A 14,632-nucleotide genomic window follows, 5' to 3' on the forward strand; every position below is an offset into this window, starting at 1 on the left:
TTTGCCATGCACTTAGTTAACAGTCTTTTGTAATTATTATTTTTTTATTTTGGTGCAATAATGTACATTTGTATTGTATTTGTATGGTTTCAGAGTCGTAATCTACGAACTTCATGTAATCTCTTCTTCTATCGTCTGAGTTGTGAGATGAATTACCAACCTCATCAACCCTGGTGTCAGGGTTATTACTGAGCCGCCAAAGGCCACTGACATGGCTCATATAACGACTATTTACTTACATCAGTAAGTAGTAACCTGGACCAATGGCTTAACGTTCCGGTGTGTGAGAACATATAACGCCATTCCGTCCTATATTAAAGAGCTACCCCATCTAAAGTTTAGATCCCAGCTCAAAAAGTGGTTAAAGGGGAAGCAGTTTTATAGCATAAGTGAGTTTTTCAGTTTATAAATAGGGTTTTTTTTTTCTTTTCTTTTCTTTCTTTTTTTATATAGATAAGTGTTTTTGTAATATTTTTTAGTAGTTATTATTGTATGTCACAACATGACTAAATGTGCTGAGCGCTATAAGCTTTACTTACATCGATATACTTACCACATTTATGACAATAAATTTCATTTCAAGCACGGATCATCTTACTCACGTATCGTTTTCTTCATGTATTTATATATTTGGTTTTAATAAATAAAAAAAAATCAACATAATGGAATATGAAATGTGGTCATTCATTCTGCTTCATAATGGAACATGGTAGTCATGTATACAATAAATGTTCTAAGATAAACAATTTAATAATCCTGTAAAAGTGTAAATACCTACTTAAGTTAATTTTTGACCGTACTTCTTCTTCTTATCGTGTGGGTAGGGTAGTGAGGTGGAATACCAACCTCAGAAACCCTGGTGTCAGGGTTATTACTGAGCCGCCAAAGGCCTTATTGTTTATGTAGGTATTTCTTGATTCAAAAGTACGGATCCCTCGTTACGCAATTTTTGTTTTAACTTAGTCGGTTTTCCTTGAATTCATTTTCAGACACCGGCAAAAAGCTTAAGGAAAGCGGGGTTAGTGACTGATAAGCTAAGTTATAGATGTAGATAAGGAAATTTTACGCTAACGGCTGCAAGGTTTATGCTATTATTCCAAAACGTCTTGATTTCCCACCGTTCTTTTGTAACGACGATAAAACGAAGCAATGTAGCTTTTTTTGTTGAAGCAATGATTGCTTTACCGAAGCTGTTTTTCTTGCCGAGAATATTTAGTAGTATGCTTACTTATTTGATAACCAAAGTGGTATAATACAAGGTGTTAGTGACATCGTAACAAATACTGAGGGGGATGATTGAGACAATGATTCTGAGTTTATACCAAGTGGAATTTTCGTCGCAAATTTCACGATTGGTTTTTTAGTTTTTCTAAATTATTTTCAAATATAAACTTCCGCGATGGAAAATTCGACTTGGTATTAACTTAGAATCATAGTCTGAATCACCCCTCAAAGTTTTCGTTACGATGTCACTAACACCCTGCATATAAGGTTTTTTTTTCATACAAACACTAATTAACAGATAAGTATGTGACAAAGTCTACATTTTAACAAGATCCATTTGTTGTTAGTACTTGCTTAAGACTATGATAAGTAAATCTTTGGTTAAGTAGTGGTAAGAAGGGGTCTTAACAAGGGACATATTCCGACATCAAATACATAAACAAGCGGCAAAGAAAGAGGGTAGACAGATATGTCTGCCCGTAGAAAATTATGGATCTACCTACTCCACTCCAATCTCATCAGTAATCCCGTGATCATGGCACTTGCAACAGTGTCGAAATATCGGGAGTCACATATTCCTGCTTTAAAGGCGGTAAGAACCCGTTATTATGTGTTTTAATTATTTGCCCTGTTAGCCTTATTACAGTAAGAAATTTCGATCTAACGAGCCTTGTGATAGTGAAGACGGTTCAATGAGAAGAGTAATTCTACCTGGGTAATTAGCAGACTTTCCAGCACAAAGTTAGGGACCTAAAAGCTTACATAAACGTACTGCCTGTGGAAACAGTTCACAAGACACAACTCAGGTTCGGTTTTGTTTTGTTTTGTTTGAGCAAATTAGCGTTTGCACAAGTCGTTTGCGCGGTGTAGGTACTGTATTGTATTACGGCGAACGGCGCATTTAAATTAGAACTGCAGCCATGAACTTTATTTGTAATATGTATTTTTCGTGCATTCTGGCACCAGCGCTGCTCCAGTGTTGCGGCTTCCGAATAACAACATTCGATAGAATAGAATAGAAATAGTTTATAATGAATGGACGCCACCCACAAAAAAAGACAACAACATCATATGAAATTTCCACTAAAACAATTACAAAAAAGCAAGACGGATGTTAGTCGAAATGATCATAAGGTGGTGGTGGACGTCCTGAGATAAAATTCCGCATTCCGCAATCTTCTATCCTGTGGGTTATGAGGTGGATTACCAACAACAGCAACCTTGGTGTCCGGGTTATTATCGAGTGTCGATGTCGTTGTACGATTTTGTTATGTCCGCGTCTTCCCGTGTCTCCGTGTCTCACAGAGCTTCCCGGCGCGAAACGTTCGCGATACCGATTATGTGTGTAGAGAACTTTAACAGCAATATATCAACTCTAAAATAGAGTTAACATCCGTTATGAATTATTTATACTGAGGTCACGATTAGGGTACGTTCACAATAGGTGACCCAAGCTACCTTTATAATACTCTGACTACCTTAAGGATAATCTAGGTCCCTTATTGTGATATTAAATGCTTTGATATTCAAGGGATTTATGACTTTCACGGAATATTATGGTTCATACATATAATATATATAATCAACTCAAAGTTATGATGCTGTAACGTTTAATGTGAATACTGGCAGCTATGCCAGTGTGAAACAGCCTCTGTGGTCTAGTGGTTAGAGCGTTAGGCTCACGATCTGGAGGTCCGGGTTCGATACCCGATGGGGACATTGTCGAAATTACTTTGTGAGACTGTCCTTTGGACTTTTCAGGCTTGAATCACCTGATTGACCGAAAAAGTAAGATGATTCTGTGCTTCGGAGGGCACGTTAAGCCGTTGGTCCCGGCTATTAGCCGTAAAAACAGTTTTCTACCCCTGGTACTACTGCGGTGCTTGGTAGTACAGTCATGAGCAATATAATGTACCCACTTTAGGACTCTGTCGCACTAACATATTTGACATTTAGTGAGACTTACAGTTCAATTTGTCAAAAAAGATAATGTGACATGGTACCAATGTGTATACATACTCGTATTAATGCTCGTGACCGTACTACGGAAAGAAAATTCTAGCCGTGGTACTACTGACATTTAGTAGAATATGTATATTCTTATTTTTATAGCTCATATGCTCATATAAAAAAAAACTTTTTAGTATTCGGTGTACCTACTACCAGTAGTACCACGGTTAAAAAACGACCTACCTAGGTAATTTTTATACTTATTGTGTGATTTTTGTCTTGTGTATATGTGCCTACCTACCCGTATATGGCATCCGAAGGTATGGCATTGATTCTTTTTTTTAGATTTACAAAACAACAACATAGCATCACGCCTGTGTCCACGAAGGGGTAGGTAGAGGTGTCTTATAGACAGTATTATACGACTACTCCTCGCCAGCTATAAGTCTCATTGAATAGAGAGCGACCGCGCAAGAGTTCTGGAATTCACGTGATATATTTCTTTTTTACCCGACTGCTTAAAACAGGAGAGGTTATGTGTTTGACCGCTACGTATGTATGTACACCTGTAACCACCTAACTTCTAAACCACTTGTCAGAATTTAACAAATGCCGTGGTAAGCGAACTCTTAGGACAGATTGGCATTCGGACACGGTTTGCATTTTAGGAGGTATGTGACCTAATCTGTATTAGGCTGGTTTTCCCTTCGCAGGTTGGAAGGTCAGACAGGCAGCCGCATCTGTAAAAACCGGACCTGTCAAATCTTCAGGTCAGATAAGCGGACCCTGTGAAAAATGGGATAATGAGAAGAGAATATTCTCTTACATTTTCGGAGGTATGTGACCTAACTTGTATTGGGCTGGTTTTCCCTTCGCAGGTTGGAAGGTCAGACAGGCAGTCAAACAGGCTTCTGTAAAAAACTGGACCTGTCAAATCTTTAGGTAAAGTAAGCGGACCCTGTGAAAAACGGGACAATGCTAGGGAGATGATGAGAAGAGAATATATTCTTGTTTCATACTTTTTAGAGCGTGATTTTTCCGTAGTCTTGTTTTTTTTTATATATAAAGTACTTACCAGCATCACCAGGGCACGTGACGTCACCGATTTGCTGATGGCGGCACATGAACAAGTTGTTCTCATTGCCATCGCACTGGACCCCGCTGAGGGTCAGGATTGAGGCTCCGAAGTAATCAGTATGAAGAGCCTGTTAACATAACAAAAATAATTCGACTCTCTTCCCATAAACTCACGACTCTAATTGTTATTGAGGGCATGAACTTAGTAGTAGTATAGTATACAGGGTGTTAGTGACATCGTAACGAATACTGAGAGGGATGATTCAGACCATGATTCTGAGTTAATATCTAGTGGAATTTTCCGTCGCAAAATTCATGAAATTTTGAGTTTTTTTTTTTAATTATTTTCAATTCCATATTGTGTTTTTAGCTGCATAGAACCCAAATTTCAATAAAAAAAACAATAATGACAAATTATCGAAAATTTTCAATGTAATGGAGACAATCAGCTGCTCGAACGGGTCAACGGCCACACGCACCGCGCGCCGCGCGCTCCACTCCGTACGCCCCACTCCGCACGCCCCGCTCCGCACGCCGGCGGCGGCGCGGCGGCGACGCGGCCTACAAAGTAGGCACTAACCGATCCTATTTATTTCTCTGTCTATCGTAAATTATAAATTTATTTTATTCTTTGTTGTCATTAGAATAACTAACAACCAATAACACAACCACCACAGATTAGGTAATTAGTTACCTACTACGTCAACCATCCACCAACTTAGTATGTAAGTACCTACGCAAAACCTCGCTACACAAAAATCGAGCGAGATCGCGTCTAGAATTGGGCGGACACTCCGCCAGGGTGTTGCCTATCGATATTCTATCGATACCTAGTTAAAAAAAAACAATAGTAGGTACCTATCGATAGATCTTTTAAATCAATACCCATTATTGTTACAAAGCAAGACCTATCGGTACTATCGCTAGTATCGATCTAAATGTACTATCACTACTTTCGATAGTTTAGACAATTTTCAAGTTCAACAATTTATTTTCAGTCCCATATTGTGTTTTAAGCTGCATAGAACCCACATTTAAAATAAACAAATATTTTTTTTTTTATTATTAAATTTTATCAATGTCATCCTTAAATAATAACTACCTACAACTTCAGCTATGCACAGCACAGGTGAATAGCCGGCGCACGGGTCAAGGGCAACGCGCGCCAATAAAGTAGGCATTACGAACAGATACTATTTCTTTCTCTGTCACTTGCACCATAAACATACTTCTCTCTCTCTCTAGTCGTCGGCTCGACTCGGCCGCGGCTGGCGCGTCGTCGGCGCCTTTGATGCTTTGCGCCAACGCCGCCGCGCACTTTCGCTCAGTCGAATACTAAGCTTGACCCGAATCGCGTGATGTTTTTCGAGGATATTTTTTTCGTGTTTGTGAGTGTTTTGTGTTTGTTTTATTCTGTAAATGAGTAGTGTCGACTATGATGATAGATCATAGACCATTTACTGTGTGCAAAAGTATGGAAGATTGTTGATGTTTATTAAAGAGCAAGGTGTTGTGTTTGTGAGTGCGTGTGATACCTACCTACCGCGGAGGAAACGCGATGTTGCATACCTACGTGACGTGACATGTTCTAGGGTACCTACCTAGGTACTTCATCCGAAGGAATAACAATTAAGGTAAGGCAAGAGTAGGGTTTTTATTGTTAATAAGTTAGGAACGTTTTAATAACTGGTAGGTAGGTACCGTGCGTGAAAAATCGTGGCAGTAGGTGTTCTACTTCAACAAACTCAACATTTTTAAACGTTGAACCACTAAGCATCTAAATACAAGAGAATGAAAACTCCTACCTAGATATCAACATCGTAGGTATCACGCACGCGTAACGTAGCCGCGCGTAGGTTTAGCGTCTGTGTGCCGCGTTGTTCGACTTACATTGCGGCACAGTAAAAATTCAAAATCTTAATTAAACATTTGCGACAAGAAAAACACCCACCATCGTTTTTAGTACAATCAAATAGGCGTACCATTTTTTTTTTCGTTACGATGTCACTAACACCCTGTATAGTATAAATTATATATATATATATATATATATATGCGTATAGGTAGTAAATACGATTCGGACGATTTTTTTAAAAAAACTCCGAGTCTATTTGTTTAAAGAATGTCAGTGACCTGTTCAGCAAACCCGAGGGCCAGGTGGCGACAGACCGTGGACGCTTCGTAGAGAGTCCAGCCGTCGGCGCAGATGCTACCCCATGTACCGTTGTGGTAGATCTGAAAGAAAAAGAAGTAGAAGAAATTAAACATGGAATCTCGCCTGTATTATTGTAGGCATTCGGTATTCTTGGAGGTGTATAGTACCTACTCCTCGCCAGCTATGCAGAAGAGCCAATAAGGGGCGAGCATTGCCATTAACCGGGCACAAACCTTCCAAATCTTGGAAACCACGTGATATCAGTCAAGTGATCCAAACATGAAGTCAAACTCGTAAAGTCGAGGTCAGTGGTTCAGAGCCCAAGCGCGGATTTGAACCAGAGACGCTACGATGTAAGGTATTCAAGAGAAGCTTGAAGAAATCAGCAAATAATTATAATACAATATTTGTGGCAAAGTTGAAGCTAGTATAGACGAGTCTATAAAGAAAGCTTTTGGCGACAAAATATCTGAAGATACTATCAGTAATAATTTTGCCAGTGAGTTTCAAAAGGGGGTTATGTCTATACTGATTACGTGTAACCGTCCTCTCCTCCATAATGTTGATCATATACATTTTACTAACAAATCATTACTTTTAAAACCTCCTGATGTAGAATCAATCGTTAAAATCATTAATGGCACAAATAGTAAAAAAGCTCCTGGTGTTGATTTAATTAGAGTAAAAGATATCAAAAGTATCAAGGACAAAATAGCTAAAATAATCACACATCTTATTGCGCAAAGCTTAAAAACTGGTATTTATCCGGATTCATTAAAACATGGAATAATAAGACCAATTTACAAAAAAGGACCTCACACTGATTATGGAAATTACCGTCCAATTAACATATTACCTTCTCTTGATAAAATAGTGGAGAGATATATTTCTAACAAAATTAATACTTTTTTCCAAAGAGAGGATATTATCAATAAACAACAATATGGATTCCAAAAATGTAAAAGCACATCCCTTCTCTTATCTAAATTTACTGACGAAATTAATGGATACCTTAATGATAAAAAACAAGTTTTAGTTACCTTTATTGACTTCAGTAAAGCATTTGACACTCTTAATTCAAATAAACTATTCTCTGAGTTGGATAACTGTGGTATACGTGGTCCTTTATTGCAATGGTTCAGAAGCTATCACGAAAACCGGTATACGTCAGTTAAAGTTGGTAACACATATAGTAGCAAAATTAAAACTGAAATCGGGACAGCCCAGGGCTCAATTTTAGGGCCGACGGAATACTTGGTGTACGTTAACAGTATGATCAATGTGGTAAAAGATAGTTCAGTATATCAGTTTGCCGATGACACATGCGTGATTTCAGCTCATAAGGATGTTAAAATAGCAGAAGACATAATGCAAAACAGTCTAAATTTATTGAGCAAATGGTCGCACGATATGGGCCTAGTCATGAATCACCAAAAAACCAAGATTATGAAAATTTGCTCTAGTCATATGGACATTGATCGTACTGTTGATGTTATCGTTCACGGCCATGAATGCCTACACAATGAATATAAAGATTGTAGATGTCAGCCCTTGGAAGTGGTGGATTGTTACACGTATTTGGGTTTAATTATTGACAAAAGATTTTGTTGGAAGCCTCACATCGATGCAGTCTGTAGAAAGCTTAGAGCTGTGTTGGCTAAGTTCAAAATCCTTAAATATAGGTTACCATATAGTACTCTTTTGATGTTATATAATGCATTAGCTGATTCAATAATAAGTTACGGGTTAAACTGTTATGGTAGGACATTCTTCACTTATATTAATGATATATATCAGCTACAACTAAGGTTATTAAAAGCTATTATACCGTATAAAACTAAAGAGCAACTGAAACAAGATGAAGAGAAAATTTTTACTTTTTGTAATGTACTTCCAATCCATAAAAAAATTAATTACATCATTTTGTTAGAACACTATTTTAATGAAGACATAAAGGAAAGGATTGTACAAAAGAAATGGACCAGATCTGTCGATATGGACAAATTAAGGGTACCTCGTTACCTTAATTTTTACGGACAACGTACTAGTAAATACATTATATCGAAGATTTGGAACTGTTTACCACTGCATTTAAAGAATCTGAAAAAAAATAGCTCCGTTAAAACTAAAATAAAAGAGTTTTATATGAAAAACATAAAACATGAGGTATAAGTTTTGCTCATCAGTCGAGTTGTGTACTCAAACTGACTTGAACTGTTTTCTTCTAGAGTTATATTAGGTATGCGATGTTGCAGATACCCGTTTGCAAGTTTGAATTGTATAACGCATAATAGGTTATTGTAAGTTATATCGGTGTGTGTGTGTGTGACGAGATGTGCTCACGCTGCGTACCTACACTCAACTAATTGTTGATCTTGGATAATAATACTTCTTTGTACGTCACGCCAGTGATGATGGCTAGTCCACGTTCAAATGGCCCTCCATTTTGGTGGACAGTAAATTGTATTAGATTAAGGTTGTTATTTTTATTTAATAAAAGAAAAAAAAAAAAAAAAAAAAAAAAAAACATAAACTGCCTATATACGTCCCACTGCTAGGCACAGGCCTCCCTTCATTCAAGCGGAGTGGGTATGGACATAGTCCACCACGCTGCTACACTGCGGGTTGGTGGAGGTGTTTTTAAGGCTAATAGCCGGGACCAACGGCTTAACGTGCCCTCCGAAGCACGGAATCATCTTACTTTTTCGAACAATCAGGTGATTCAAGCCTGAAAAGTCCTTACCAAACAAAGGACAGTCTCACAAAGTGATTTCGACAATGTCCCCATCGGGAATCGAACCCGGACCTCCAGATCGTGAGCCTAACGCTCTAACCACTAGAGCGCGGAGGCAAATAATTATACAGACTTCTAACAGCAACACTCTTCTACCACACCATAGTTGTAGTGAAACTATAGAATAAGGAATATTACGTATAGAACAGCAACTCTCCGCTCCCCACCAGCGGCTGAGCTAGATTCACCTCACCCTCCCTCGGTCTTACTTTAGTCTCCAATCGTGATGGCATCAGACGTCACAAACACAGATGCGCGTGTAAGATAACGTCAATGTGTAGTGTCTGTGTGAAACGAACTTTTTTATATGAAGTGTCCGGGTTATGCCACAACACACACAACACTTTCATTTTCATTTAAATTTAATTATAACCCTTTCTTGTCTTTCCTTCCTTCTAGATATTATTATGCATACATCATGACGCCTATACGCTGCTGGAGTAGGTAAAGATAACAGAATTCCACTCACCATGATTTTGAAAAATCGCTTTTGTTTCACATTCTCTTCAAAATCTTCTTTATCTTGAAACTTTTTATTTTTTCTTCTTTCTTTTTCCTTCTTCAAGTACGCTCATCGGTTAAGTTTTGAGTACCATTGACATAATAATAGCCGAGGAGCTCGGTGGCGCAGCGGTTAACGCGCTCGGTCTGCGATTGTTGAAGTAAAGCAACTTTCGCAAAGGCCGGTCATAGGATGGGTGACCACAAAAAAAAAGGTTTTCATCTCGAGCTCCTCCGTGCTTCGGAAGGCACGTTAAGCCGTTGGTCCCGGCTGCATTAGTAGTCGTTAATAACCATCAATCCGCACTGGGCCCGCGTGATGGTTTAAGGCCCGATCTCCCTATCCATCCATAGGGAAGGCCCGTGCCCCAGCAGTGGGGACGTTAATGGGCTGATGATGATGACATAATAATGTCGTTATAGTAGCATTAGGATATTTAGGATACAAAACTTACCTCAACTCTTCCTTCACTACTGCTTCTTCCACCACTAAGCCTCAAACTAGCAGTATTGACATCCAATACTTCATGAAGTTTCTTTTTGGATTTCTTCTTCACAATGTTCTCAGGTTTGCTCGTCAGGCTATCTTTACACCTTACTCCTGCAGCTTCAGTGGGTTCACAGTCAGATGATCCCCAACCAGAGAATATGCATTTGGACACTGACGTCTCATCACCCTCGCATACTACATCGTCCATCCAGAATTTTCCTGAAAAGGACAAAATATTTGTACAAGTGTATTATATCCTCTGCCGAAGGTTGCCTGGAAGACATCGCTCTTAGTTATTAGGCAATAGCATTCTTTTCCTACATTCATAGTTTTCATCTCGAGCTCCTCCGTGCTTCGGAAGGCACGTTAAGCTGTTGGTCCCGGCTGCATTAGCAGTCATTAATAACCATCAATCCGCACTGGGCCCGCGTGATGGTTTAAGACCCGATCTCCCTATCCATCTATAGGGAAGGCCCGTGCCCCAGCAGTGGGGATGTTAATGGGCTGATGATGATAGGCTACATAAGCCATCGTTGGGCGCATCAGCGTCGTACCGACTAGGAGTCGAAGTGGTCGCCATGGCCGAAATCGGCCGGAGATCGTCATCATCATCATGTCTTGTAAATTTGTGTGCAATAAAGCGTTTTATTATTATTTTTTTAAAATTCGGCTAATTAAATTGAATACACAAATTTGACTTTGTCTTGTATGAGTAAGTACTTACTATGAGCTTCACCATACTGGCCTCCACGAGTAGCAGATCCAGTCTTGTTGAAGTACCTGCAGACGACCTGCGCAGCCGCATCGTCCCATGAGTCGTCACATATGGCGCCCCACCGCCCCGCGTGGTAAATGTACACGTTTCCTGGAAAATTATTTTCAGGAAACTTCGGAAGAATTTCAGAGAAATGTAGGTAGGTACATATTTTCTTATTTCATACTTTATCGAACATGATTATTCCGTAGGCGGAAGAAAAATTGTTACTAACTACATTATGAGCTATATACGGACAGACGGTCAGCAAAGTAATCCCAAAGAAAACTTTACTAAGTAATAAATAATTAAATGAATTTAAGTAAAGCTACGTATTGTTCGCCTTAGTGAGTCGTTACTTAAGACTGGTGCTCAAAGCGGGCGACTGAATTGTAGAATGTCCAGTAATTGGTACTTTTACCTTTGAGTCACGACAAGGAGGTATTTTTTATCGTCGGGTTCTTAAAACACAACATAAAATACGATCTTTTTAACATTTCCTTTCTAATCCCGGTGGAAATATAATAGTAAAATCACTTTGTAATCCCTATTTCGGTTAGGACATTACAGGATGATCACCTGATTGTCCGAAAGTAAAATGATCCGTGCTTTGAAAGGCACGCCGTTGGTCCTAGTTACCTACTGATGTATGTGAGTAATCGTTACATGAGCCATGTCAGGTTCGGCGGCTCAATAATAATAATAACCCTGACACCAAGGTTGATGAGTTTGGTAATTCACCTCACAACCTACACGATAGAAACATCATAGTATTTATGTTAATTATCGAAACGTTTCGCCAATTCAGTTCAAATTCTGGAACTTTCTATTTACAGGCGAATGACAAATACAACTTACCTTACTTACTTCAAGTTCCAGTTACCCTCAAAGCCTTGCGGAGGTGGTTTACGTAATCCAACTTAGTTGAACTTCGTACGTCAAATAAGCTTAAGTCGTTTTGACTTGCGAAGAGAATGCGTTGTTTGAAAATGATTAAATAAAAGCAACGTACAATCGTTTAAATTCAAATTCAAAATATTTATGTCGGAAACTAGTCCATATTTTGTTTCTAACAAAAAGCTTAACCTAGTATTAGTAACAGATTAGTAAATATAGATATTTCTGAGTAAAAAGAAAGAAACTGAAAATGTATCTTAAGTTTATGATTTTAAAAACTTAATAATAAAGTTTATTTATAAGTTAGGTAACTTATTATTATGATATCCTCTCTTATCTTTATTCCTACTGCTGAACAAATGCCTTCCTTTGATTCATTCAAATGTTTCAATTATGCCTCATAAATCAATTATATTATTATTTGTTTCAGTTATCTTATTATTTGTGCTGATTCCGGTACATACCATCTAAGTTTATTTTTATTTACACCTGTCATTTTCTTATCCGCCGAAAAGGAAAGGGACGAGTAATCAACAAGCATAAAATTTATGGAGTCACGTCAATTTTAGGCAGAAATTAAAAAAGAAATAAAAATTAACAAAATTTTATATTAGTCAGTAACCCAACAGAATTAAGTTGACAGCACACGTCAATTGGATTGCATACGAGCGAGATGCCCATTTATTTCTTTGATTGGGTCAGGGTTATTCTTTAATTTTAAAATTAAAAGTTGTAAATCATGCGTTCTTTTCCTTTTAGGTGAATAAGAAAATGACGGGTATAACTTAAAATTAAATTAGGAGGTGTCTGCAGGGATCGGGGCTTTTAATTAATGTATTTACAATACTTACCTTCAAATTTATTGGGGCCACCTATGAGTCTTATTCTGCCTTCAAGGTGCTTCTGCCTATTCAACAAATTTTGTATAAACAGTGCTCTAGCCGCTCTTTCATTTTCATCTAAATCTTTACTTTCTACTTCTACAGTCCTTATTACTAAAACTATCCCAAGTAAAAACTTCACTATTAGTTTTATTATTTCCATTGTTTTAAACCATTTCACAGTAGGTATCCCAATACTTATTGTTTATTTTAATTCAGTAAGTACCTTCTTTTTTAATTTGAGCACACACAAGATATCACTTTATTAATTTAGGACCTAAAATGCATCCTTGAGGTAAGTTTTTACTCACGCCTTTACATTTCTAAAAACAGTTTTTATTTGTATAATTTTTGTACGAATAAATAATAATGTAAAATTTTATACAGAAAAAGTTTTTCAATCTTTGATATTTTTCTTATAAGCGGATTTTTGCTATATCTTTCATCAATCAAATGCCTTTTAAAAATCTTTCCGTGTTCTTGTATCGCTAAATGAAGGCTAGAAGACAACTGATGCTGGACGCGGTATAATTGTCTGTAATCATAATGCTAGTTCAATGTCAAGATGTAATGGTGACGAGTCCGCCATATCAACATGATTTCATTTTTTAAGGCGACGACATCATAATATCGTACCACAAATACATACATAAAGGCATGCTCGGGATCTTTAAAAAAATTAAGTTTAGAAACTAAAACCATACTACGGAGAAATCGCGCTCTAAAAACTATGAAACAGGAAAATATTTCTCCGAAATTCTTCTAAAGAGTGGTGTTTAGGAGATAACCGTGGTCATACAAAGCTATGTCCTATGAATTCATACGCAAGGCATACAATCTAGGCATATAGCTATCTCGTGCGTTTAGTGTGACGTCAAACAACCTATAACTGGCTATAACCATCGGATAATCAAGACGCTTCTTGTGACACCCCATTTGTTAAATTCTAATAAGTGGTTTAGAAGTTATACACACATTCTATCAGGTGCAAATGTCAAATCACCTTCTTGCAAAGTAATAAATTGACATGCCGGTTGCACTTAAGACCTTCTGATTACTTGTTATTTGTCTTTTCTGTAACAGACCACAAACACCCACCAAAATATGAATTTTATAATTAATTCAAAATTTCACCATTGCTTACAAATATCTTGCTAGTTCAGTGGTTATAACGCTTAACAAGCCATTCTTAACTAGAGGCGAATTTAAACATTGATTTCAAAGCTCTCAAGCAGGTACGGTAGTAAAGGAATAGGTAGTAAGTATACGAATCCAGTTTTTGGACATAACTGTGACCTGGTCTAATCGTGTCTTCGGTAATACGCACATAAAGAAATACGATGCGTTCTCCACCGCAATATGATTCTTAGGCTGATTGACCTGTTACTCTTTGAGTGTACGTAGCTTACAAACACATAAGCACGGCTTCACGTGCCTTCCGAAGCACGGATCATCTTACTTCTGGACAATCAGGTGATCAGCCTGCAATGTTCTAATCAAACTAGGGATCACAAAGTGATTTTTATGACATGTCCCCACCGGGATTCGAACCCGGGACCTCCAGATCGTGAGCCCAACGCTCAACCACTGGACCATGGAGGCCGTTTTGCTTCACCGCAGTCGTGTAAAAATATAAAGGCGCCTTAATACTATTTTACGTCACCAGCGCAAAATCAGGTTAATTCTCACCTATGATAAACAACAAACATGAAACAAAGCTGACGGTTTAAGCAACAAATAGACGCTTCCATAGAAGAAACCCCTTCGCAAACGCAAACAAACCTTGAGTTAATTTTCGCACTCGAGGAAATTTCCAACACCAAATAGGTAACTTAAAAGCTACCGTTTAAAGGCCGGTGTTCACAGACGCCGTTTCAGGAGATCAAACTCCGGCTCCCCTACCGCAACA

General features: G+C 38.0%; 1 protein-coding gene across 1 annotated transcript in view; it reads right to left on the bottom strand.

Annotated features, from left to right (window-relative positions):
- Positions 1 to 13,239, bottom strand: part of LOC126377087 (lysyl oxidase homolog 2) — a 32,195-nt gene extending 18,956 nt beyond the window's left edge. The window contains exons 1-5 of the mRNA XM_050024743.1: positions 12,694 to 13,239; positions 10,916 to 11,056; positions 10,157 to 10,410; positions 6,385 to 6,486; positions 4,250 to 4,379 (exon numbers count right to left, since the gene is read on the bottom strand). Coding sequence (XP_049880700.1) covers positions 4,250 to 4,379; positions 6,385 to 6,486; positions 10,157 to 10,410; positions 10,916 to 11,056; positions 12,694 to 12,886 — 820 coding nt within the window. The 5' untranslated portion in view covers positions 12,887 to 13,239. The remainder of the gene's footprint in view (positions 1 to 4,249; positions 4,380 to 6,384; positions 6,487 to 10,156; positions 10,411 to 10,915; positions 11,057 to 12,693) is intronic.
- Positions 13,240 to 14,632: the final 1,393 nt, after the last annotated feature.

This window comes from Pectinophora gossypiella, chromosome 22 (assembly GCF_024362695.1).
Source record: "Pectinophora gossypiella chromosome 22, ilPecGoss1.1, whole genome shotgun sequence".
NCBI classification, from domain to species: domain Eukaryota; kingdom Metazoa; phylum Arthropoda; class Insecta; order Lepidoptera; family Gelechiidae; genus Pectinophora; species Pectinophora gossypiella.